General features: G+C 42.2%; 1 protein-coding gene across 1 annotated transcript in view; it reads right to left on the minus strand.

Moving 5' to 3' along the window:
- Positions 1–24,310, minus strand: part of LOC126334597 (TAF5-like RNA polymerase II p300/CBP-associated factor-associated factor 65 kDa subunit 5L) — a 133,692-nt gene that overhangs the window by 51,715 nt on the left and 57,667 nt on the right. Inside the window, exons 5-6 of the mRNA XM_049996989.1 lie at positions 14,139–14,240; positions 4,859–4,995 (exon numbers count right to left, since the gene is read on the minus strand). Coding sequence (XP_049852946.1) covers positions 4,859–4,995; positions 14,139–14,240 — 239 coding nt within the window. The remainder of the gene's footprint in view (positions 1–4,858; positions 4,996–14,138; positions 14,241–24,310) is intronic.

Here is a 24,310-nt window from a genome sequence, read left to right on the forward strand (position 1 = left end):
TTTTCAAAACCTGGGGGGCGGGAGGGGGGCACTTTTTGGAAAGGTATTTGATATGCAGCAAGATGTACGCTGCATATTTTCGTATAACGGAAGTATAAATTCGAATTCCACCGACAGGAAAAGTTAATGGTTTAAGTTACTATACATAGTGTTGCTACAAAAAAAGCAAAGCTTTCGCATATAATATTTGTCTTGATGATTAATAAGCTACAAGAGAAGCTAAGCTTCCACATATAATGTTGGTCTGTTTAGCGCATGTTACACTTTAAGATACATCATACAAATACGCCTATAAAATTTTAATACTGACATAAATCTCTAGTCTTCTGGGCTCAAAATTCTTCTAAATGGCTCGTCATCAAAGAGTTGATTTTCAAATGAGAGTAAATGATCTGCAATTTAAGAAATTCATCGTACATTCTCGCACATAGTTCATCTTGCGTAAAAGGAAATTTGCTTTGAAAATAACACTTTTCAAACCACAATTCGCAATATTTTCCCAGGATCTGTTAGAGACAGATTAATTTCAGCAGTAGCACCGGATAAGACGCGTCACTGCGCTTGCGCAGCTACGGTGACGTAGGAAGTTCGTACGTGTGAGACATTAAAAGATCCTTCTTACATTATGTCATAGAAGAAACAACACATCAGAGGATACTTCAAGAGTGTCAGAACTTCGTGAACCATACTAAATTGCATAGTTTGCCTTTAAGCGCACATTCGTATGTCCAGATTCCCAATGACGTAGGCCTCAACCTGATGCTGATGTTAAGCTTTCCGGTATGGTTTTCAGGACGTAAATTTTCTTGGAGTACCAGTACTGTATTACCTCCTGTTTGGTTCTTTATTATGGCAAAATGTCATATGTGCTAGAAGACGAAAACGTGCACTTGAAATGCAGCGAACAGTTGAAACTAGCCAATAGTGTGGAATTAAATACTTTGTTTCAAATAAATTTACTGCCTGAGCAGGAAAGCTTATTAAAGGCAAATTTCTTTAGCAAACTGACAAAAATAACTTAATTGTTCTGCAAGGTGATTAATGCTCGACTGTCAGAAAGGTGGAAATAAAATAAAATCTGAAACTAGTAACATATTTTAGCATTCTTTAATTATGTGAATGTATTCTAATTCACTTGATAGCTCCCAGGCACAGAAATTCATCTTGTTTTCATTTGCCATGCGAGCAGTAAACGAAGAGGAAACAGAAAAATCACTAAATGTAAACACAGGTCACATAGAGACTATCCCCCCCACCCTCCCACTATAACTCACACTGCTCAGTGCACCAGAATGGAAAAGAAAAACACTTTTCAAAAATAAGTTCATTTTATAGCGCACATCTTTCTCAAGAGTCTGATATAGAAAACAGATATCTTCGAGGAAATGTAAGACATGTTATTTGGTCTTTAGTGTGCCAAAGCGCAGTGCCACGCCTCCACAAACAACATTGTTATACCGCACGTCACTATATTTCGCTCTGTGGAAGTCAAACGTGTATATTTTGCAATGGATGACATCAAACTATTTCAGGACAGCAGAAATTAAAATGTCCTGTAGTGCCTCTCCTGCTCCCAGTCGGCCAGTAATAACTTGCTCTTCTGTGCGACATAAATTTAAATATGGGATACCTAAAACCAGTGAAGACAAGAGACAGGCAAGACAGTACACATTTCTTCAATCCTTAGGTCCTAGCTATTTTTCTCTCTAATATTGCTGCAGCTTTGCATGGCGTGCTCTCCTTTCTGTGAAAGGATTATTACCTCATCAAAGTTCATCAAACGTTTTGCTACATGAAAAATCAAAATGTCATCTTCAAATACTGAAAAAGCTGTTAACACAAATAGTATCAAAGACTGGTGTGGTTTCTTGATCTGATTACCGGTCTGCTTGATAAAACAAAATAGGCCTTTCCAATATTGCAGTAATTGTAACACACACCAAATAAGCAAGGCTGTTATGGCAATAATGATCATTTTTATAGTACGTAAATATAATTCACGAAGTACCAATACGAAATACCTATTTGGCCTACTACAACCAAAAAGCTTTATGTTAGGAAATAGTTTCACATTTCACTCATACGCTCCAGTTTTTCATGCACGAGACTGAAAAGTAGTAGAACGAAATTTTTGTATAAATTTGGAATCATCATATTTTTCCATAATTTGTGTGATGTCCCAGTTTTTTCTCCTTCCTCGTTCTAACAAACAATCTTGTCATCACTAATTCTGTAACTATTCCTACCACTGTCAAAACTCATTCTCCGGTTAACTTTACTACCCTGCCACAATCACTGGTGTAGTTATCCAGCAATTATTCTCGGATTAGGTGTTATTACGAGTTCGTACAATGCGTTTTCCGCGCTACTCACAGAATGGAACTTAAAGGGCTGCTAGCTGGGGACTACGACTGGCCTGGTCTAGTGTAGCGATCTGGCCACAAATTTCTTGTCAGAATTTCGCTTTCTTGGATACACCATTATTCCTTTTAGTCATTTATTTCCACTCTAGTAGTATGAATCTATTGATTTTGCTACTAATTAAAACAAGTCTAAACATTTGGAAACCGAATCAACCACATAAACAAGCAGCAGTTGGCATTCATCAGTTCGGCTTTATTCCGCTCAGATTGTATAGCCCTGTCCTGTTCTGTCTGCAGGCAAGTTCGTTTCTAGATGCGACGAGGATTCCCCTGGTAGACACATCATGTACACTTTGCAAGCATTCATAAATCAACTTAGAATGTGATCAAAAATGTCCAAAAAACCAGCAGGAGTGTGTTTTAAAATAAAACGAATAATCTATAGACCGACGTGCGCTGAATGCTAGGTGCTTTGTGAAACAAGGTTTTTTTTTTTTCCTCAAGAATATAGATTTGTCCCCTTCCCCCGAAACTGCAGCCAGGTTCAGATACCTCGGTTTGCAGCCCCTCCCCCCCTCTCACCCACTAGATACGGGCCTGCTGCACAAGTGTGAATTGGCAGCCTGGGCACGCCAGTAAAATTTTCCGGGTACCCCATGTGGCTTGTTGCTACTGCTGCTGCTTACACAGCCAACAGCCACATTTCTGGAGCCAGAAGCGGGAGAAGGTATTACTCATATGTGACTCAACTGCACGTGTGCATGAGACGCTTGTAACTGCTTAAATGAATCTAATGTAAATAGTTGTGACGTCACGCTTATCAGAAGTAATTTGTTGTAATGAAACATTGCACAGTCTTCCTAAGGCCTTTGACACATTTTGCTGTTGGCAGATGCTTGTATGTGCACTGTGTTATTTTATATGGCACATTTCCTTTGCAATTTAAGTTTTATTTTCTTTTTTTCTCTTGTTCATGTTTTAATGCTGAAGTATTATTCTGCAGTAGCGGGATACAGTAATATCCTTTGTTCGAGTATCAGTTCTTACCACTCAAAATTACAAAAATTTAGCTGAATAATAAAACAACAAAAAATTCCCAGAATTCTAAAAAATTCCTGGGATTTTCCCGGTTTTCTACTGGATGAAAAAATTCCCGGGTTTTTCCCAGATCTCTCGGCTGTTCCGGGTCATATACACCCTGACTTAGCCATAAACAGCATTCACGTGAGCTTTTGAGTTCTTGCTCTTTTTCTAGCAAAAATTAGTCACATACAAAACCACACACACACTCAAAGTGAAGCAACTTAAATAGCTTAGTGAAAGCAAGACTTCTGGTCCAGACTGCACACCAATTAGGTTCCTTTCAGAGTATGCTGATGCATTAGCTCACACCAATATTCAAGAAAGGTAGTAGGAGTGATCCACTTGATTACAGGCCCATATCATTAACGTCAATATGCAGCAGGATTCTGGAACGTATATTGTGTTCGAACATTATGAATTACCTTGAAGAAAACAGTCTATTGACACACAGTCAACATGGGTTTAGAAAACATCGTTCTTGTGAAACACAACTAGTTCTTTACTCACATGAAGTGTTGAGTGCTATTGACAGGGGGTTTCAGATCAATTCCGTATTTCTGGGTTTCCAGAAGGCTTTTGACAGTGTTGTTGACATCGACCTACATAGGGAGAAACGATCACCATGATAAAATAAGGGAAATCAGAGCTCGTACAGAAAGATATAGCTGTTTGCTCTATCTGTGCGCTACACGAGATTGAAGTAATAGAGAATTGTGAAGGTGGTTCAATGAACCTTCTGCCAGGCACTTAAATGTTACTTGCAGAGTATCCATAGAGATGTATATGTAGAAAGATGCACTCCAGTGGATAAGGGAATTTGCGTTCCAGCGTCTGTGCGGTAGTTCTTTAGTTCGCGTACTTTTGTTAGAAAAAGTGCAAGAGCTTGAAAGCTAGTGTGAGTGCTGTTTCCTGGTATGTGGCTTTGTGTTCCAAGCAGTGGTCTGCTATAGGAGACTGGAGGCCTTTCCCTTATTTTATGTATGGCTCCATCCAGGAATTTCCATTATTGTTCTGTATTATTAATTCATGACTCAAGTTCTCCAAAAGGCATATTAACAGGAAAAAGAACTGGGGGCAACTGTGCACACGACTGAAGATTTTTTAGTACAAAATTTCTGACATAATTTTTGATATGTGGATATTGCCAAGCTACTTTTATAATTCTATATTTCATTCAAATTAAAAGTCTGAGACATTTCACACTTCATAACACAACTGTATAAACAGTAAGTAAACAATGCACTGATTATTACTGGTATGAAGCTAGTTTAGTTTCTAGTCCATATAGACACCTTCAGGGAGTATTTCGACCATACTTGTCAATTGGCTTAACATATCTCAGTTGCAGCATTTTTCTAAATATTCAAGTAATCTATACCCCAGTTTTTGTACAAACTGAAAGTAACACTCACATTTCCTCACAATTTTTTATAGTGTACAGGACAGTAGTTGGTGTCTTCGGTTCATCAAATACCTCTTCTATTGCTTCTCTTACAATCTTGAAGTCTTCATCCACATCTCTGGACTCAGTTTCTTTATCTGATGCACTCTGAAATTTCATTTAAACTCTCAAATTACACTTGATTTTGCAGCTATGCAGGAAAACATGTCCAAGGATATAGTTACAAAATATAATTACAACTGAGACAGAGCAACAAAAATACATTTGAAAATGATGGAAAATCAGGACACTGGGTTCTGAGGTAATAAATTTAACATCTTGGTCACTACTGTAGTACAGTGATGATGTTTTTAATGTGTAACTAATTTTTCCCTGCTAATGCTATACAGTCACACAACAGAAGTTTCGTGTTTGATGATTGGGGAGTTGGAATTAGTGGAGGAAGAATGTGGTTGGGAAATGTCAAGATAGGGGGGGGGGGCAAAAAAAAAAAAAAAAAAAAAAAAAAAAAAAAAAAAAAAAAAAAAAAAAAAAAAGGCGCACAACTACAATGGTCATTAGAGCCCTGACTAATTTAGGAATGTACCGCGAGGCACAAGATTATAACAGCAACTAAAAGGGACAACACTATAAAAGACGTATTAACAGGCATAGGATTAAAAAACTACAGCATAATCAAACGTCCTTAGACAAGTGTGTCAAGTTGATAAAACGAAGAACGCGAGCAGCAGCTCCTGGGTCATCTGCTAAAATGGCATCCAGAGTACATGGCAGGCCAAGATCAAGACGCAGCGTAGTAAAATCCGGACAGGACGTTAAAATGTGGCGGACCGTCAGCAATTGCCCACATGGACAGAACGGCGCTGGCGCTGCCGTCAGCATATGGCGATGGCTGAACTGGCAGTGTCCAATTCGTAGCCGGGCCAAAACGACCTCCTCCCGCCAAGAAGGACGTGAGGAGGACGTCCAAGCTGAGGGAAGAGGTTTCAAGGCCCGAAGCTTGTTGTCCCTAAGTGCAGCCCAATCGGCATGCCACAGCGATAAAATGCGCCGACAAATGACCGTGCTACAATCTGATGAAGGGACACAACAAGAAGCCGTCTGAGGCTGGAGGACCGCAGCCTTGGCCGCGGCATCTGCAGCTTCGTTCCCAGGGATACCGACATGGCCAGGAACCCACATAAAGCTAACTGGAGACCCGTCGTCCACCAGCTGCTGAAGAGAGCGTTGGATCCGGTGCACGAAAGGGTGAACTGGATACGGATCACTGAGGCTCTGGATGGCACTCAGAGAACCGGAGCAGATGACATAAGCAGAATGTTGGTGGCGGCAGACGTAAAGAACAGCCTGGTAGAGGGCAAAGAGCTCAGCTGTGAAGACTAAACAATGGTATGTAGCCGGTATTTGAAACTTTGTGCCCCGACAATAAAAGAACACCCGACCCCGTCATTGGTCTTAGAGCCATCTGTATAAATGAAGGTCATATTAATGAACTTCAAACGAAGTTCGACAAAATGGGAGTGGTATACTGAACCAGGGGTAACCTCCTTTGGGAGCGAGCGGAGGTCAAGGTGAATGCAAACCTGAGCCTGGAGCCAAGGTGGCGTGTGGCTCTCACCCACTCTAAAGGTTGCAGGGAGTGAAAAATCGAGGTGTTGAAGGAGGCGACAAAAGCGAACTCCAGGAGGTAGCAGGGCAGAGATATACAACCCGTATTGACGGTCGAGAGAGTCGTCAAAAAAGGAACGATACGATGGGTGGTCGGGCATTGACAGTAGCCAACAGGCGTAACGACAAAGCAGTATATCGCGCCGGTATGTGAGTGGCAATTCACCGGCTTCAGCATGAAGACTCTCGACGAAACTAGTATAAAACGCTCCGATCGCAAGCTGTAAACCCCGATGTTGTATGGAGTTGAGGCGGCGTAAGATGGACGGCCATGCAGAGGAGTATACAAAGCATCCGTAATCCAGCTTGGAGCGGACGATCGACCGATATAGGCAAAGTAGGACGGTTCGATCCGCTCCCCACGACATGCCACTGAGAACATGGAGGACATTTAGAGAACGGGTACAACGGGCAGCCAAATATGACACATGTGGAGACCAACTAAGTTTCCTGTCAAACGTAAGACCTAAAAATTTTGTTGTCTCCACGAATGGGAGAGCAACGGGGCTGAGTCATAAGGACTGTGGGAGAAACTCTTTGTAGCGCCAGAAGTTAATACAGATCGTTTTCTCGGCAGAAAAACGGAAGCCATTGGTGACACTCCAGGAGTAAAGATGGTCAAGAGAACACTGAAGACAGCGCTCCAGGAAACATGTACGCTGCGTGCTGCAATAGATGGTAAAATCGTCCACGAAAAGGGAGCCTGATACATCATCTGGGAGGCAATCCATTATTGGATTGATCGCTATGGCGAAGAGAGCGACGCTCAAAACGGAGCCCTGTGGCACCCCATTCTCCTGGCGAAAGGTGTCTGACAGGACAGAACCCACACGTACCCTGAACTGTCGTGCCATTAAAAAGGAACGAATAAAAAGAGGGAGGCGACCGCGAAAGCTCCATGTATGCATGGTGCGGAGAATGCCCGCCCTCCAACAGGTGTCGTAAGCCTTCTCCAAATCAAAGAACACAGCCGCGCTCGGGCGCTTCTGCAAGAAGTTATTCATAATGAAGGTCGACAAGGTAACCAGATGGTCAACAGCAGAGCGGCGCCTACGAAATCCACATTGTACATTGGTAAGTAGGCGTCGAGATTCGAGCAGCCAAACCAAACGAGAGTTAACCATTCGCTCCATCACCTTACAGACACAGCTGGTAAGCGAGATAGGTCTATAACTGGAAGGCAAGTGCTTTTCCTTCCCCGGCTTAGGAATCAGTACAACAATAGACTCGCGCCAGCATGCGGGAACATGTCCCTCAATCCAGTTGCGATTGTAAGTATGAAGAAGGAAACCTTTACCCGCAGGAGAAAGATTCTTCAGCATCTGAATATGAATAGAATCAGACCCCGGAGCGGAGGACCATGACCGGGCAAGTGCATTTTCGAGTTCCCGCATGGTGAATGGGGCATTGTAGTTTTCACAATTCGAGGAGTGGAAATTAGGTGGCCGAGCCTCCTCCGCCTGTTTTTGGGGGAGGAAGGCAGGGGGGTAATGAGTGGAGCTCGAAACCTCTGCAAAAAAGCGGCCGAAGGCATTGGAGACATCCTCAGGGGCCACAAGGACGTCATTCACGACCGTCAAGCCAGAAACTGGTGAGTGGACCTTAGTGACAGATAGCCGGTGCAGGCTACCCCAGACAACAGAAGAAGGAGTAAAACTGTTGAAGGTGCTTGTGAAAGCAGCCCAGCTGGCTTTCTTGCTTTCTTTAAAAATACGACGACACTGTGCACGTAATCGTTTATAATTGATACAATTCACCACTGTAGGGTGGCGTTTAAAGGTGCGTAAAGCACATCGACGAGCACGTAAGGCGTCTCTACATGCTCCGGTCCACCAGGGGACTGGTACGCAGTGTGGAGAAGAAGTAGTGTGAGGGATGGAATATTCAGCAGCAGTGAGAATGACTTCCGTGAGGTGTGCGGCCTGACTATCGCAGCTTGTGAAGGTTTGATCCTGAAAGGTCGCCCTGGAAGAGAAGAGCCCCCAGCCTAGTTGAGCACGGAGAGGGGGTATGATGCAGGAGATGGATAACACACGGGAAGTGGTCACTCGAATATGTATCAGAAAGCGCATACCACTCAAACCGGCGTGAAAGTTGGGTAGTACATACAGAGAGGTCTAAATGGGAATAGGTGTGAGAGGTGTCTGAAAGGAAAGTATTGAGGCAGACAAGATTGAGCTGGTTGAAAACGTCTGCTAACAGGGAGCCCCTCGGACAGGATGCTGGAGATCCCCAAACAGGATGGTGAGCATTGAAGTCTCCAGTTAACAAAAATGGTGCAGGGAGCTGAGCAAAAATTTGCAGCATGTCTGCCCTGGTAACGGCAGACGACGATGGAGTGTAAACGGTACAGATGGAAAATGTAAAAGTGGGGAGAGTAATGCGGATGGCAACTGCCTGCAGGCCGGTGTGCAATGTGATGGGATCATAGTAGATATCATCCCGGACCAGCAACATAACCCCTCCATGAGCCGGAATACCTGCCACAGGGGGTAAGTCAAAACGCACAGAGGTGTAGTGTGCCAAGGCAATTTGATTGCATGGGCGTAGCTTCATTTCCTGGAGGGCTACGACGAGCGGATGGTGCAAGTAGAGCAGCAATTTCAAGTCCTCTCGGTTGGAGCAAATGCTGCGAATATTCCAGTGAATAAGTGCCATCGTGAGAAGAAGAAGATGCAAGAAGGGGTTTTCTCGAAGGCCGCTGAGGGCCCGGCTTTGAGCGAGCACTGCCGCCGCTAGCAGGAGGCGGACAGTCATTGTCCATTTGTTCTATAGGTTCATCGGCCATCTTGTGAAGATGGCCGGGAGGGGGAGCTTCCTCCGCTGGTGAACGGCCAGATGTTCGGCTACCAGCAGTGCGGCCAGGCGAAACGAATGACAGCCTGGGGCGCAACCGCTGGTTGGCGCAGGATGAGAAATGCGCCGTGGCGGGGAAGGAGAACTGTGCTTCCTATGAGCCTTCTTGGAAGGTCGTTTTGTGGAAGGATTGGTCGATGGCTGAGGGTTCAAGGTACGTTGAAGGTCTGCACGAGACGGTTCCTTCTTGAAGGCCCGTGCTTCTGACTTTTGGGTCTTTGTCCTGGCAGAAGCTGATAAAGGTGCTTGTGTGGGAGGGGCGACGGGAGGAAGAGGAGACGTCGACCGGGCGATCTTAGCACTGGCCGAACGGACGACCGTAGTGCTGAAGGTCAGATCGCATGTCTGCGTCGCCACCTCCCTGGTAGTCCCAGGAGAGGCGAGGACAGTACTGTACTTCCCCGCTGGGAGCAACGTGGGCTTCCTACTAGCGAATAGCTTGCGAGCAGCCGAGGTGGAGACTTTCTCTTTGACCCGAATTTCTTGGATACAACGTTCTTCCTTGTAGATGGGACAGTCGCAGGACGACGCTGCATGGTCACCGTGACAGTTCACACAACGGAGGAGACGGAGGTGGACAATCACCCTCATGGGCATCCCTGCCACAAGTCACACATGTAGCCGCATTGGAACAAGACTGGCGAGTGTGATTAAAACGCTGACACTGGTAGCAGCGCGTAGGTGTCGGAACATAGGGGCGAACAGAAATAACCTCGTAGCCCGCTTTGATGCGCGACGGCAGCTGAACACTATCAAAAGTCAAGAAAATTGTCTGGGTCGGTACAAGGTCATTGTTGACCGTTTTCATGACCCTATGGACAGCCGTCACGCCCTGCTCAGCGAGGAAAGACTGAATCTCCTCGTCAGTCAATCCGTCGAGTGATCTAGTATATACCACACCACGGGACAAATTCAAAGTGCGGTGAGCCTCCACCCAGACAGGGAACGTGTACAGGAGTGTGGCCCGAAGCAGTTTTTGTGCCTGAAAGGCGCTCTCAGTTTCTAGTAACAAGGTACCATTACGCAACCTGGTACAAGACTTGACAGATCTGGCTATGGCATCTACGCCCTTCTAGATAACGAAAGGGGTGACAGAGGAAAAATCCTTTCCGTCCTCAGATTGAGAAACTACGAGGAACTGTGGGGCAGGCGGTAGTACTTTTGTCACTGGTGGCTGGTCAAGTTTCCGTTTGTGGGCAGAAGTCGAGAGAGAAGAAGAAAAAAAATCCATTGCGGAGGAATCCCCCATGATTGCCAGCGTCTCCGATGGCGCGCTCCTTCCTTGTGGGGACCCCCTCAGATGGCACTCCCGCCTTAGGTGATTGTTCACACCTCAGGTCACACCTCCCGAGAAACGGACGGAGGGACCAATCGACATGGTTGGAAGGTGTCAGCTCAGGCAATCACCCCTCCCTGGGCCTGGCCTTTACTAGGGGGTACGTGCGTGCCTTACTTGTCTACCCAGGGCGGGGAATTACACGTTACCCCGTCACCGGCTATGCGTGCGAACGTGTGGGTCGACCTTCAGGCACGCACAGGGAGGAAGGAAGAAGAGGAAAAAGGAAGGAGAGAGGGAGAGAAAGGACAGACTGTCTCAGACGCCGAAGGAATTAGGATGTTTCTTTGATAACTATTTGTAGTCTATTGTCTACTGATGACAAAGTAGGTGTAAGTTGTTTTATGTAGTACACTACAAAACCAACAACAAATAATTTGTATTTATTTTAATGGAGACAATAGGTCCTTGCACACATAAAATATAAACCTGATATTAGTCAACTTCAAAGTGTTCAGTGCAAGGCCCCATAATCAATTTTGCTTATTCATAGTAGTAATACACACATAACAGAATAAACACAAAGCTGGTTGAAGCCATAAATATTTTTTTCAATTCATCCATCTTTCAACTCATTTGACACTGTCCCCTATCTTCTTCTATCTTGTGCTAATCTTTCCATCTTTAAGTTATCACGCCCCACATTCCATGCAACAAAGGCGAAAAATATTACTTAAATTCCAAACAGAATATATGGTGGGAAGAGAAGCTGAACAATGGCAGGGGTGTCTTTATTTATTTGGAAACTCAGTTATGTCAGATGAGATAAAAACAACCAAAAAATGAGATAATCTAAGTGGAATAATAGTACAAGGTGATCAAAAATAATAATCAGATATCTTAAGCAAAATGCAAAATAATGTCGACAAATGTCAAAGAAGGGAGAGCATGCAGAATCCTCCCTAACGCACTATGACATTGGAGGAGATTACAATAAGCCAATTAGGAACTTTGAAATGCACCGGTTACTTGGAACAAGAGGTGAGAGTAAAATATCTTGTGACATTCTACTGAACATATTTTCCAAAAATGATTCTGAAGAACTGGTTAGATAAATCACTCAAGAGAGAAATGTTCTTTAACTTTTGAATTCAGTGACTGCAGATACAGGAATCAGTAAACACAAGGATATTATACTATCCCTAATCACTAGTGTTCAATGTGAAGCTAATAAAAGTGGAAAGAATTTTCTGCATAACAAAGGTAACAATAAAATGATTACAAGCTACTTAGGCTGTCAACAGCAAATAAAGAGGTCTGAAGAGGAGAATGTAGATGATCTATATAAATATTGTAGGCCAGGTGACAAGTTTGGAGCATGGAAAACAGTGAAAGACGAGAAAACCACGATTCAGCAGTAACTTTCAATATTAGAAATTTGGTACAAAGGTGGAGAGACTAGCATAACTAGCTCAAACAGAACCAAATCCTTGAGGAGATGCAAAAATTTAACAAAATAAAAAAAAAGTGTTAGCATCTTACATGGGAAGCATTTAATGAATTGATAAGACAGATCTTACTTGCCACATTGTCAACAAACTTTAGAAAGTTTTGATCCAACATAACGTACGGTACCAGAATGAAAGATGATAATATGACTGAAGTATTAAATGTCTTCCAAAATTAAGTCACCATGGAAGATTGCAACACAGTTCCTACTTAAGAACATCACATGCAAGCAAAAAATCATAATATGAAATATGTGAGCCTTAAACTGAAAACAACGATCACAGGACATATGCAATGAACTACAGACTTATCTCACTGAAGTCAATTTGCTGCATAATTACAAAACACATGTTGTCCTCACCTATGACGAAATTTTTTGGGACTGAACAACAACTCTTCCAGCAGACTTCAATCCCGTTTCTGACAGAAATTAAATATGTTAAAGTGGATAAATACAGGTATTATGGAATTTTAGATTTCTTAATTATTGCATCACTGGCTGAAAGTAAACAGAGTGCAATCAGATTTAGTCAAAAGTGTTCCAGATGAAGATGATAATTGCACCAACTTATCTTTATGCTGCATTTACTATGTTTACAAACATGCCCCAGTCAATGTCCTTTGCCAAATGCAGCCCAACCAAAAGTTTGTGAGCACACCAACCAAGGATACTGTTCAGCTTCTTCACACCACCCCAATCCTACCATCTCACAACTGGCACCTGTTTTTGAACAGAGACTTTTGATTGGCAGACAAGTTGGTTTCTGGTCATGCTTTCTGCTGCACACGCGTGACAGTTGTGTCTTTGAGTGACCCATAATCTTGCTCACTCTGCCACCAAAACCAGCTTTGACCACGAATGGTGAGGGAACTTCAATTGCAGCTTGCTAGTATTGGACCAACAGCAATAGTCACTCCCAGTTTCATGGCACACCACAGAACTTCTGTGCAGGGTCTCAAATCATCATGTAGTGCACAGCTTTGCCATATACATAACTGGTGCCATAGGATATCTGTGCCTGTCCCTATCCCAGAGAAACCCCATCAGCCCCAGTATTGGTCACCCTACACCCCAAAATGGAGCTAATATAAACTTGGCCGAATTCATCCATACGTTCTCAACCTAGGGTGATGAGATGCTGTATTACCCCCACATCAGTCAGTAAATCCTGCATTAGAGTTTGTCAGCTTCCACCATGTATAGTGCAGTGAGTGATTGACATACCTGCAAATCTGAGGCCAATTATATAAAGTTCCCAGCAGAGGAGCTAGCTGGATGTGAGATACGAAACTGGATACCACCGGCCATGCAGAAGTGATCTGAATGATGCTTTATGACATGATTCAGGTCAGATTTTACTTTATGGGCTCAGTGAATGGGCACGGACTAGAATGATGTTTGATTCTGTCTGTTTTGCACTTCATTCATGATCTGTAGCACTCAAAAGTATTAGTTTATGCCTATGCCGTATTCATACTGAAACAGGCTATGCTGCCCATGTTTGATAATTACACCATAAATTATTATTTCAGTATCCAGAGTAACAATTTGGATGTAAACAAAGATTCACATTAACTGTTAGGTGTATTAATGCATAAAATTTGTAAGTATTACATTAATAACTCTGCAATTAACTTACAGGAAAAACTTTTCATTTACACAGTACTGAGGCTTCCTAACTTTATGCACATTTTATTAATTGTAGTGTGTACTGATGTTAGACTATATGTGTGTTTGCATCTCTGTTAAAAAAAAAATAAAAATAAAACCATGTCCAGAAATGCACTGCAATGTTCTAACTAATCTTCACGTTCATGACAGCTCTACCTTCTGTGATTTCGATTGTCTTAATGAAACTTATTTTTAAGGAAAAAAACGATATGAAAAATTAGGAATTACAGTATTTCTTCACAAACACTAGTCGGAATCAATAAATAAACTGTGGGAGTATAGTTTCAAGAGTCTGCAGCAGGTCATTACCTCAGAATCCTCCATTGTGGTTGCCTGATCATTTGCAACTTTCTCCTGGGTGATAGAAAGGATGGTGCCATCTACCTCCAGACTGAACCTGTCCTGCAGTAGCTGCAATCAGAGGTGTTAATGCAAAATTAGAACTGTGTGAAGAATATTATTAAAAAAGATCTTTGGGAAAGGGAGCTCCTTTCTAATAAATGAAAAACACAAATTATAAAGAAGGAAATAACAAACAAGCTCAGAGGTTAAATGCTACGTGAAACCCACAATGAAAGTGGCTGGTTATGAATTTCAATTCTAATTAGCAGACATTTATGACTATCAAGGTGGCTTTGGATTGGTAGTATGAAAAATATAATTGGGAGAGAAGTTCATTTTCAACTCCAAATTGTATTCTAATGAAGACTAGAAAAAAATATTAACAACTGCTTTAGAAGATCAACTGGACTTTCTCCCCTTTTCACCTTCATTATCTTATTAATGTAGTGCAAGTGAAATTGTATTTCTTGCCTTACATTTTCATTTCACAGATTCCCTCTTTTATTCCTGAGTTAATGAGCTCTGTGTTCCAAATGCAAAGATAACAAAATGTGCGGCAGTAAGTAACATTCACATTCCTTAACACAATTAATAAATGTTGTGTGTGTGTGTGTGTGTGTGTGTGTGTGTGTGTGTGTGTGTGTGTGTGTGTGTGTGTGTGTGCGCACGCGCGCGCGCCCATGTGTGTATGTGTGTCTACTGCTGACAAAGATCTTAATGGCCAAAAGCTGTAATTGTGTGAATCTTTTTGTTGTGCCTATCGCGACTCAGCATCTCCGTTGTATGGCGAGTAGCAACTTTCCTTCTATGGTATTGTTACATTCCTGGATTTTCCATTGTTTGAAATACATAGTTCTATTTTAGACCAGAGTATTTCTATTACTTACATGCACACCTATACCTGTTACTAACGCACACTAAAGTAGTGGTGCTCAACTAGGGTTAACCACTTTAAATCCCAATGATGAAAATAAATTACTGGCAGCCTTTGGCTGGCAAGGAGAAGAAATGAGAGCTGATCATAGCCTGCATCCACAGGGCAAATTGCATGATAGACGCTCATTCTCGTCACTCGCTTTGCGCTAGTAGTGGAATTACACCCTGAATGGCCCTGCCATACAGCTAAGGAAACATGGACTCTATACAGCTATGTCACAATGTAGTGGCACCAATGGACTCCACAAACATTGGAATGAATTAAAAATTAGAATTTTTTTGAAACTGTCGATTTTCAATGTTTTCTACACAGAAATTATATGCTGTATATCTGTGTGTCATCAAATATTGCCACAGAGACTGAATATTATATGCACAAATGAAAACTAAAGGGATAATCGAATTCTAAATATTAATGAAGGTTGCTGATTTAGCTGTGGAACTGGAAATTTGTCTGAATGAACAGCTGATGAAATAATGCTTGCATTCAGTCTGCAGCTAAAATCACACAGGCATTGAGACATATTTTGGGCAGAATAAAAGAAAAATCTATGCTAAGGAGCAAGACAACTTATTATAATTGAAGTAAATCATTCAAACAAATTTCTTCACGAACAAATTATTTGTAACTTTGTACGAAAGTAGCCAAAGATAAAATGCAGCCAACAGAAATTCTTAATATGCAACATCTTCCTCCATTGTAACAAGCCTGCTAAAATGTCTGGTTGATATAATTATGAAATTTGTTCGCAGTGCTAAAAAATGAGTGAACAATGCAAGAACTCATGATTGTTAATGACTAACATTCACACACTTCAAATGTAAAGTTTCCTCAAACATTTGTTGAATGATGCTGGAGATCTTAAGTCATCCAAAAGTGTTTAGGGCTAACATTGAGTAAGCTGTCTGTTAGAAGATTGAATAGTTTTCCAATCTGACATGCATCTGTGCAATTATGTAGAGTGGTGAGATTGAAAAGTTTCAAAAGAGCTACTGGGTTTGAGTACAAGAAAGACTTCATAATATTTCAGCTCATTGGCAATTTTTTAAGCAAGAAAGTGTCAAGATATGACTGGGAGACTTTTTTCACATTTCTACATGAATTGCAAATTATTGCACCAATGTCTTACCCAGGAATTAAAAACAAATAGTTCATCTGTATTGCTGTCCATGAACAAACAACGCTCACAACAAACTACAGACATGTGATAGCCAAAGAAATGTTTTGAACATGATTTGGGAGGTGAAACTAACTTGAAATCACAATGAAGTTATTTGCCAAAAACTACAACAGAACTGATGATTTCTTAATTTTTGCTGAAGAAGATTGTGATTTGAAAGTCTTGTATTGTTATCTTGAAATAAAGACAACTTCATGAAATATAACACATCAATATCCTTTTTGAAGATGTAGAATGTATTTTGTTTGTTTAGTGTCACAACAGCAAATTTTCGATAAACTTTCTGACAAGACGTTTGAAAAGTGTCATTTTGAAAACAAATTTAAAGGCAACAAAATGTACATTTGTTTAATAACACATCAATATCCTCTTTGAAGATGTAGAATGTATTTTGTTTGTTTAGTGTCACAACAGCAAATTTTCGATAAACTTTCTGACAAGACGTTTGAAAAGTGTCATTCTGAAAACAAATTTAAAGGCAACAAAATGTACATTTGTTTAATAAGTGACAAAGAACTGGAACAATAAATGTCACTGGATTTCAAATTTATCTGTTATTAATTATTTTACCCACAGATGACAAATATATGTTCTTATTTGTGTAAATGAAAAATGTTTCAAGTAAATATTTTTATTTATGATTCTCAAATAATGACTAATAATTTTTATCTGCAAATAAATTCTGCCTAACTCTGGAGAAAAGGAAGGCACATTGCGCGTGATCACGACAAATTTACAGCCTATGTGCAAGAGAATGCGAGCATGAGAAATGTGTCTGGCTGGAGACAAGTAAGTGACATCCCTCTGGCTGTTGACAAGCACTAACTCGACTGTGCTATTAGGCAAGGCAGCATCAAGTCACCTTGGCAACACCTACTGACATTTTTGCGAAGTGTACAGATGCTCTCTCTTGCACATTGGAGGCATGTGAAGACCTTCCTCATTGGTCAATCACTTGCAGGGCTCTAGAATCTGTAGTATAACAGGTGGTGGGGGTGGTGGTGGGGGTGGTGCGGGTGAAGATTTGGGGTTACAATTTAACACTGACTCCAAACCATGGTGCAGCTTGTCATTTTTCACATACAGAAATAATAGCCAGAGGTGAAAGAAATGATAAGTCATAAGAAAAATTCAGAATAGATTTGAGTACTGAACTCAAAACCTTTGGATTTGTGGACCTGATACCTATTAACTAATGATGAACTTATGCTGAATTTGGTGACCAGGCAACAACATACAACTGGAATTCGAAACAAATATCTTACTGAACACAATATTAGTGTCTATACCTACATCTACACTCTGAAAACCAGTATGAAGGGTGGGTGACAGCAGATATTACAAACTGTACTATGTATTAAGGCTTTCTTCCCATTCCATTCACATATGAAAGTGCCTCTGTGCACCCTTTATTTAATCTAATCTTGTCTTCACAAGTCCCTACAGGACTAAGTTTTCATAGTGAAGTTGGCACCTATCTTCAAGCACCTGCAAGTTCAAATCTTTTAGCATTTCATGTACCTGTACTTTGGGTTAAAAAAACCATCACCATTCACATTGGTCTCCCTTGCATATTTTTCAGTATCTTCTTTCAGTTCAGTTTGGTATTGGTTTCAAACACTTAATAATATTCTAGGACTGGTGGCAAGAGCATCTTGTAAGCAATTTGTGGACTGATTGTATTTCCCCGTTGAGCCACTTCACACCATGACAAACTGCTACTCCCAGCAATTTGCATGAGTTGCCTTATTCTAACTGTGTCTAATTAATGTTGCAGTCACAGAATACTACGTTTCTGTATGCAACAATTAAGGACAGCATTCTACCTTATACAAGGTGTTACAAAAAGGTCCGGCCAAACTTTCAGGAAACATACCTCACACACAAATAAAGAAAATATGTTATGTGGACATGTGTCCGGAAATGCTTAATTTCTATGTTAGAGCTCATTTTAGTTTCGTCAGTATATACAGTGCTTCCTCCATTCACCACCAGTTGGCCCAATTGAAAGAAGGTAATGTTGACTTCGGTGCTTGTGTTGACATGTGACTCATTGCTCTACAGTACTAGCATCAAGCACATCAGTATGTAGCATCAACAGGTTAGTGTTCATCACGAGCTTGGTTTTGCAGTTAGTACAATATTTACAAATGCGGAGTTGGCAGATGCCCATTTGATGTATGGATTAGCAAGGGGCAATACCCGTGGCGCGGTACGTTTGTATCGAGACAGATTTCCAGAACGAAGGTGTCCCGACAGGAAGACGTTTGAAGCAATTGATCGGCATCTTAGGGAGGACGGAACTATGACTCGCGACTGGGGAAGACCTAGAACGACGAGGACACCTGCAATGGACGAGGCAAGTCTTCGTGCAGTTGACGATAACCTTAATGTCAGCGTCAGAGAAGTTGCTGCTGTACAAGGTAACGTTGACCACGTCACTGTATGGAGAGTGCTACAGGAGAACCAGTTGTTTCTGTACCATGTACAGAGTGTGCAGGCACTATCAGCAGCTGATTGGCCTCCACGGGTACACTTCTGTGAATGGTTCATCCAACAATGTGTCAATCCTCATTCCAGTGCAAATGTTCTCTTTACGGATGAGGCTTCATTCCAACGTGATCAAATTGTAAATTTTCACAATCAACATGTGTTGGCTGACGAGAATCCGCATGCAGTTGTGCAATCACGTCATCAACACAGATTTTCTGTGAACGTTTGGGCAGGCATTGTTGGTGATGTCTTGATTGGGCCCCATGTTCTTCCACCTAAGCTCAATGGAGCACGTTATCATGATTTCATACAGGATACTCTACCTGCGCTGCTAGAACATGTGCCTTCACAAGTACCACACAACATGTGGTTCATGCACGATGGAGCTCCTGCACATTTCAGTCGAAGTGCTCGTACGCTTCTCAACAACAGATTCAGTGACCGATGGATTGGTAGAGGCAGACCAATTCCACGGTCTCCATGCTCTCCTGACTTCAACCCTCTTGACTTTCATTTATGGGGGCATTTGAAAGCTCTTGTCTACACAACCCCGGTACCAAATGTAGAGACTCTTCGTGCTCGTATTGTGGACGGCTGTGATACAATACGCCATTCTCCAGGGCTGTATCAGCACTTCAGGGATTCCATGCGACGGAGGGTGGATGCATATATCCTCGCTAATGGAGGACATTTTGAACATTTCCTGTAACAAAGTGTTTGAAGTCACGCTGCTACGTTCTGTTGCTGTGTGTTTCCATTCCATGATTAATGTGATTTGAAGAGAAGTAATAAAATAAGTTCTAACATGGAAAATAAGCGTTTCCGGACACATGTCCACATAACATATTTTCTTTCTTTGTGTGTGAGGAATGTTTCCTGAAAGTTTGGCCGTACCTTTTTGTAACACCCTGTATATTCTGCGATCCATCAGGGAATGAAAGTTCAGTATAGAAAGGCATGTTTATCACTGTAGTAAGTGTACGAGTCTTGTACGAATTTCATAAATTATGTGGAAAAGCTCCCCGCACAGTTGAGGCACATCACATTGTGACACCAGAGTCTACCGCAGTAGCTGAAGTCAGTTACAAGGACAACCATAGTATGACAGCAGATAAAACAACCACAAATCTGAATATTAGTCATGGCTTACCACATCACATCATTCATGACATGCTTAGATTTCCCAATTGTGAGTGTGTGAGTGTGTTTTGGACCTTAGAGGCACTAAGCAAGACTAGCTTTAAAACAAATGAATGTGGAGATAAACTCTAAAATGGTTGCACTCTCAGGCACTCGAAATGATCACATAGTCATTCTATCTCACATGCGCTACAACAACTTAGAAAGAGGGAAATTAAAACACAGAGGAAACAAAGTAAAGCACAGGGAAATGTGCCTTGTTGATTACTTACAAAAAACTTGGGTGAGCCGGTCACCCATCTCCCTATAACCTTGGAAAAATTTTGGACGATTCACAAAACTCTACAACTTGAACCACTTTTGTTTGAACATTACTTAAAATAGAGGGCAGATTCGTCAGCGAATCCATGGAGGCCCACTGGTTGTAAAATAAAACACAGTCCAAAAAAAATATGGCGCACAGTGATCTGCATCCCACAAGCAACACACATTGGAGAGCCCTCTCGCCAGAGTATAGGAAGCCAAGCGTCGTAGCACTGTGACCTATACGAAGACAAGTAAGTAGGACCTCATCCCCTCAATGATCCTGGATTACTTTACCTGCTGCGTAAAAACGTTGGAGAGAGTGAAGGGCACTCAGAGAATCAGAACAGAGAAGAAATTTCGCACTGGAAGAATGTCTCCCCACTCCAGTGCCCGTAAGATCACACATAATTTTGCGTCATATACAGTAAATTCTTGAGATAGTCAGACCTTGAGGACATGATCCGGGAAAACAACAGAGCACCCAACGGAGTCACCCTGCTCAGACCCATCCGTAAAGACAGTTACACAGTTGTAGTGCTCATATAAAACATAAAAAATAATGCATTAAAAACTGAAGCACGAGTGCAATCTCTCCTGTACTGTACTAAATCTAAATTACGCAGGGCCTCTGGAGTAACCAGGACAGCAGATGGTTAAAACCCTGAATTTGGGGTTGTACGTGCTCCACACTAAGTGCCTCCAGCATACACTGCACACAGATACCAAACAGTACAGTGGCTTGTGGATAGTTGGAGAAAAGACGTTCCAGAGGCAGACGAGCAACAGTACAGTATGTGGCTGAAGTTGGAGCTGCAAGAAACTTACATGCCTGCTGCACCATCAGGAGCTGCCACTGGATGATGAGTGGTGGTTAACCGCCCTCAGCCTAGAGACTGGGTAGGGAACTGGTCCTATAACGACCAGTGGCAAGGTGGATACCCTCACGGTGGACAGCATCAAGATCTTCAAAAAAGAAGGCCCAGCCAATCCATAAACTGTGACTCATAGTCCAGCTGCAAACGCATGCAAGCCCTATAAAATTGGAGCAGATGTGTCCTGTCTACTAACCAAGAACTGTGGCTAAGGCACTTATATTCAGTGCTTTCAAGGTTCTGGCTTTCAGGTGTGGCAACCATGACAATTGAGGAGTCAAATATGAGGCTCAGAAATCTCACTGAGTCTCTGAAATGTAGGATGGTGTCCCCCATATGCAAGTCAGGTAAATTAAAAACACTACAAGAAGGATTAAAATGAACACACATACACTTATCTGCAGAAAACTGAAAACCTGTCTTTGCAGTCCACTCCTCTAACCTCCGCACTCTAAGTTGCAACTGACGGCTCACTGTTGCAACACTGGACGAGAAAAGAGAAAACAGCAAAATCACCCACAAATAAGGAGCACTGTACAGAACTCCTTACCATAGACATGATACTGTATATGGCTATGGCAAAGAGGGTAACACTTAAAGTACTGCCCTGAGGGACACCATTCTCCTGCTCAAAATGATCTTACAGCGAGTCATCAACTCTGGTCCTAAAAAACTGTTGAGAGAGGAAAGACAGACTGAAGATCGGCAGGTGGTCTTAGAAGCCCCACTGATACAGTTGTTCAAGAATACAATGTCTCCAAGTAGTATCATTAATATACCAATACAGTGATGTTTATGTAGGAAAGCCTGTTGAATAGCCCCCTCTAGCACAGCAGGGGCCAAAACCTCCGGAATCCACACTGAGAGGGGCTAAGGAGTTGCCTGGTCTCTTAACAACCAGACCAGAAGATGGTTAACTGTACGCTCCAGGGTCTTTCATACACATCTCATTAAGAAGATGCTCAAATAACTACTTACACATGGTGGTCCTTTCCTGGTTTGGGGTGAGATATCAAAATTGCCTCTCTCCATGAGTTGGGGAAGTTCCCTGTCTGCCATATGAGATTAAAACATGCAAGGAAGACTTCCTTTGACGCAGCTGGCAAATGTCGAAGCATGCAGCATCGGATCTGGTTGTGACCAGGTGCAGTACAAGGAGTCTCAGACACAGCAGATTCCAGCTCCCAAATAGAGAAGGGTTGTTCTAAGTCTCAGAATTGTTGGTTTCTGAAGTCCAATTTTCCCTTTTCTACAGCTGCAATGAAATGCCAGATCCTTGCTGGCAGTGGCAGCAGTTTTTGCAAAATCCTCAGCCAGCGTCTGAGCAATATCTCCAGGTGGCATTTGGAGACATTCATGTTTCAATAATGCTGCTGTTGGTGAACAATTGTGTTTACTAGAAATCCCGCTGATGGCTTCCCATACTTTTGTAGAAAAAGTGGAACAGTTAGTCCACCAATGCTTGCCATGACCTTTTCTTGCTCTCCTTAAACCTCATGACTCTAAAGACTATGAGGCTGTAAACTGGTACTTAAATCGTCAAAGAGGCATATACCTGTCCTGGATTGCTGAACGGCACTCGTCTGTCCACAAAGGAACAGGCTGCCTCATAAGATAACCTGAGGATTTGGGGATAGATAAGTCAGCTGCATGATGGATCACTCGTGTGATGTGGCCCACCCATTCCTGGATGCTGTTATGGTGTTCAAACACAGCCATTTGGCTGAACAGCATCCAGTTAGCCTTGCTGACCATTCACTTTGTTAGGTTCTGTTGAAGCAATCCTCCGTCCAGTAAATTAATCCGGAGTGGGAAATGGTCACTGGAATGAAGGTCACCAATGGCTTCCCACTGAACAGAGTCTGCAAGCAAGGGCTGGAGAGCAGAGAGAGAGGTCAATGGCTGAGAATGACCCAGTACCAGCACAGAAATGAATGGGAGTGCCAGTGTTTACGGTGCACAGCTCTTGGGATGTCATGAGGCCCTCCGAAACCCAAACAATAGGGCAAGTGGAGATTGAGCCTCACAAGACATTGTGGGCATTGAAGTCTCCCAAGAGGAGAAATGGACGAGGTAGTTATGTCATAAGATCTGAGACGGCCTCAGAGTCTACTGCACCAGACAGAGGTAAATACAGTGAGCAAACTGTGATCCTCAAACACATGTGAATTTCAACTGCAACTGCTTGCAGGTCCCAAATTTGCTTGCAAGATGGGTCCTATAGTGTCTGACTTTAGAACTGAAAGACAGTTGCAGTGATGATGTGATGATTTTTGCAGCACTTTGACGCAGATGGCAAAGCTTTGTCAAATTTCATTAATGTTAAATTTAAGTGAACATATGTTACTGATATGAGGGAAGTCCCTCCTTGATAAAGACTACACAGCACTAGCACAAAGTAGTTCAAGCGAGCAAACTTAATGGTTTCAACATGCAAAGATAAAAGTGGTTCACCCACAACCATAGCAAGAACATCACCACATTACAATATCATTGCTGTGGTTAACAATGCAAAGACACTCTGTGAACACAAAACTAATTATCTGATGGCACACTATAAATAAGGGGCTATCACAATTATGAGCTGTCACAGAACAGGAAGTTTCCGCTGGAATGCATACCTAGATACCTCTGAGTTTACTAGCAAATCCTCAGAGCTGCAGAGCTGATTCCTCTACAGCAGTAAGCAATCTGTGAGAAAGACCATGTTCCATATCGGAGAGCACTAACGTAGATACGCACAGAGACAAAAATACTGGGTGTCTTTGTGTCAGATAACAGTTAGAAGAACTAACAAAGTTTGCCCCTGTGTGGCACAGTACTCATCTATGACAAAGCAGAGTAATTAAAGGTACAGTGTGAAATATATATTTCTCTGTAAGTAGGCAGAACAATTCATGGAACAAGGTTCATCTCTGGTGGCTAGGAACCAATATTGTTAGAATAATAAGAGCAATTTGCTATACTGTAACTGTCTCTAAAATGAGTTAGGGCAGCAAGCCATAACAGTAAAGCCCTTGTGTGACACCTCTCCCAGTAATGTATACAGGGTGTTTCAAAATTTGATCACAGAACTTCAGAAATGGATTCCCCATATAACAAGAATAGAAAAAGGTCTCGCCAACATGAGACCAGAAATGAGTAGTTTATAGTTATTTGAGTATTTTACTGCTATGCAGTGCATGCTCCCAAGTGGTGTTTGCTGGAGGCA

This window comes from Schistocerca gregaria, chromosome 2 (genome assembly GCF_023897955.1).
Source record: "Schistocerca gregaria isolate iqSchGreg1 chromosome 2, iqSchGreg1.2, whole genome shotgun sequence".
Taxonomy (NCBI): domain Eukaryota; kingdom Metazoa; phylum Arthropoda; class Insecta; order Orthoptera; family Acrididae; genus Schistocerca; species Schistocerca gregaria.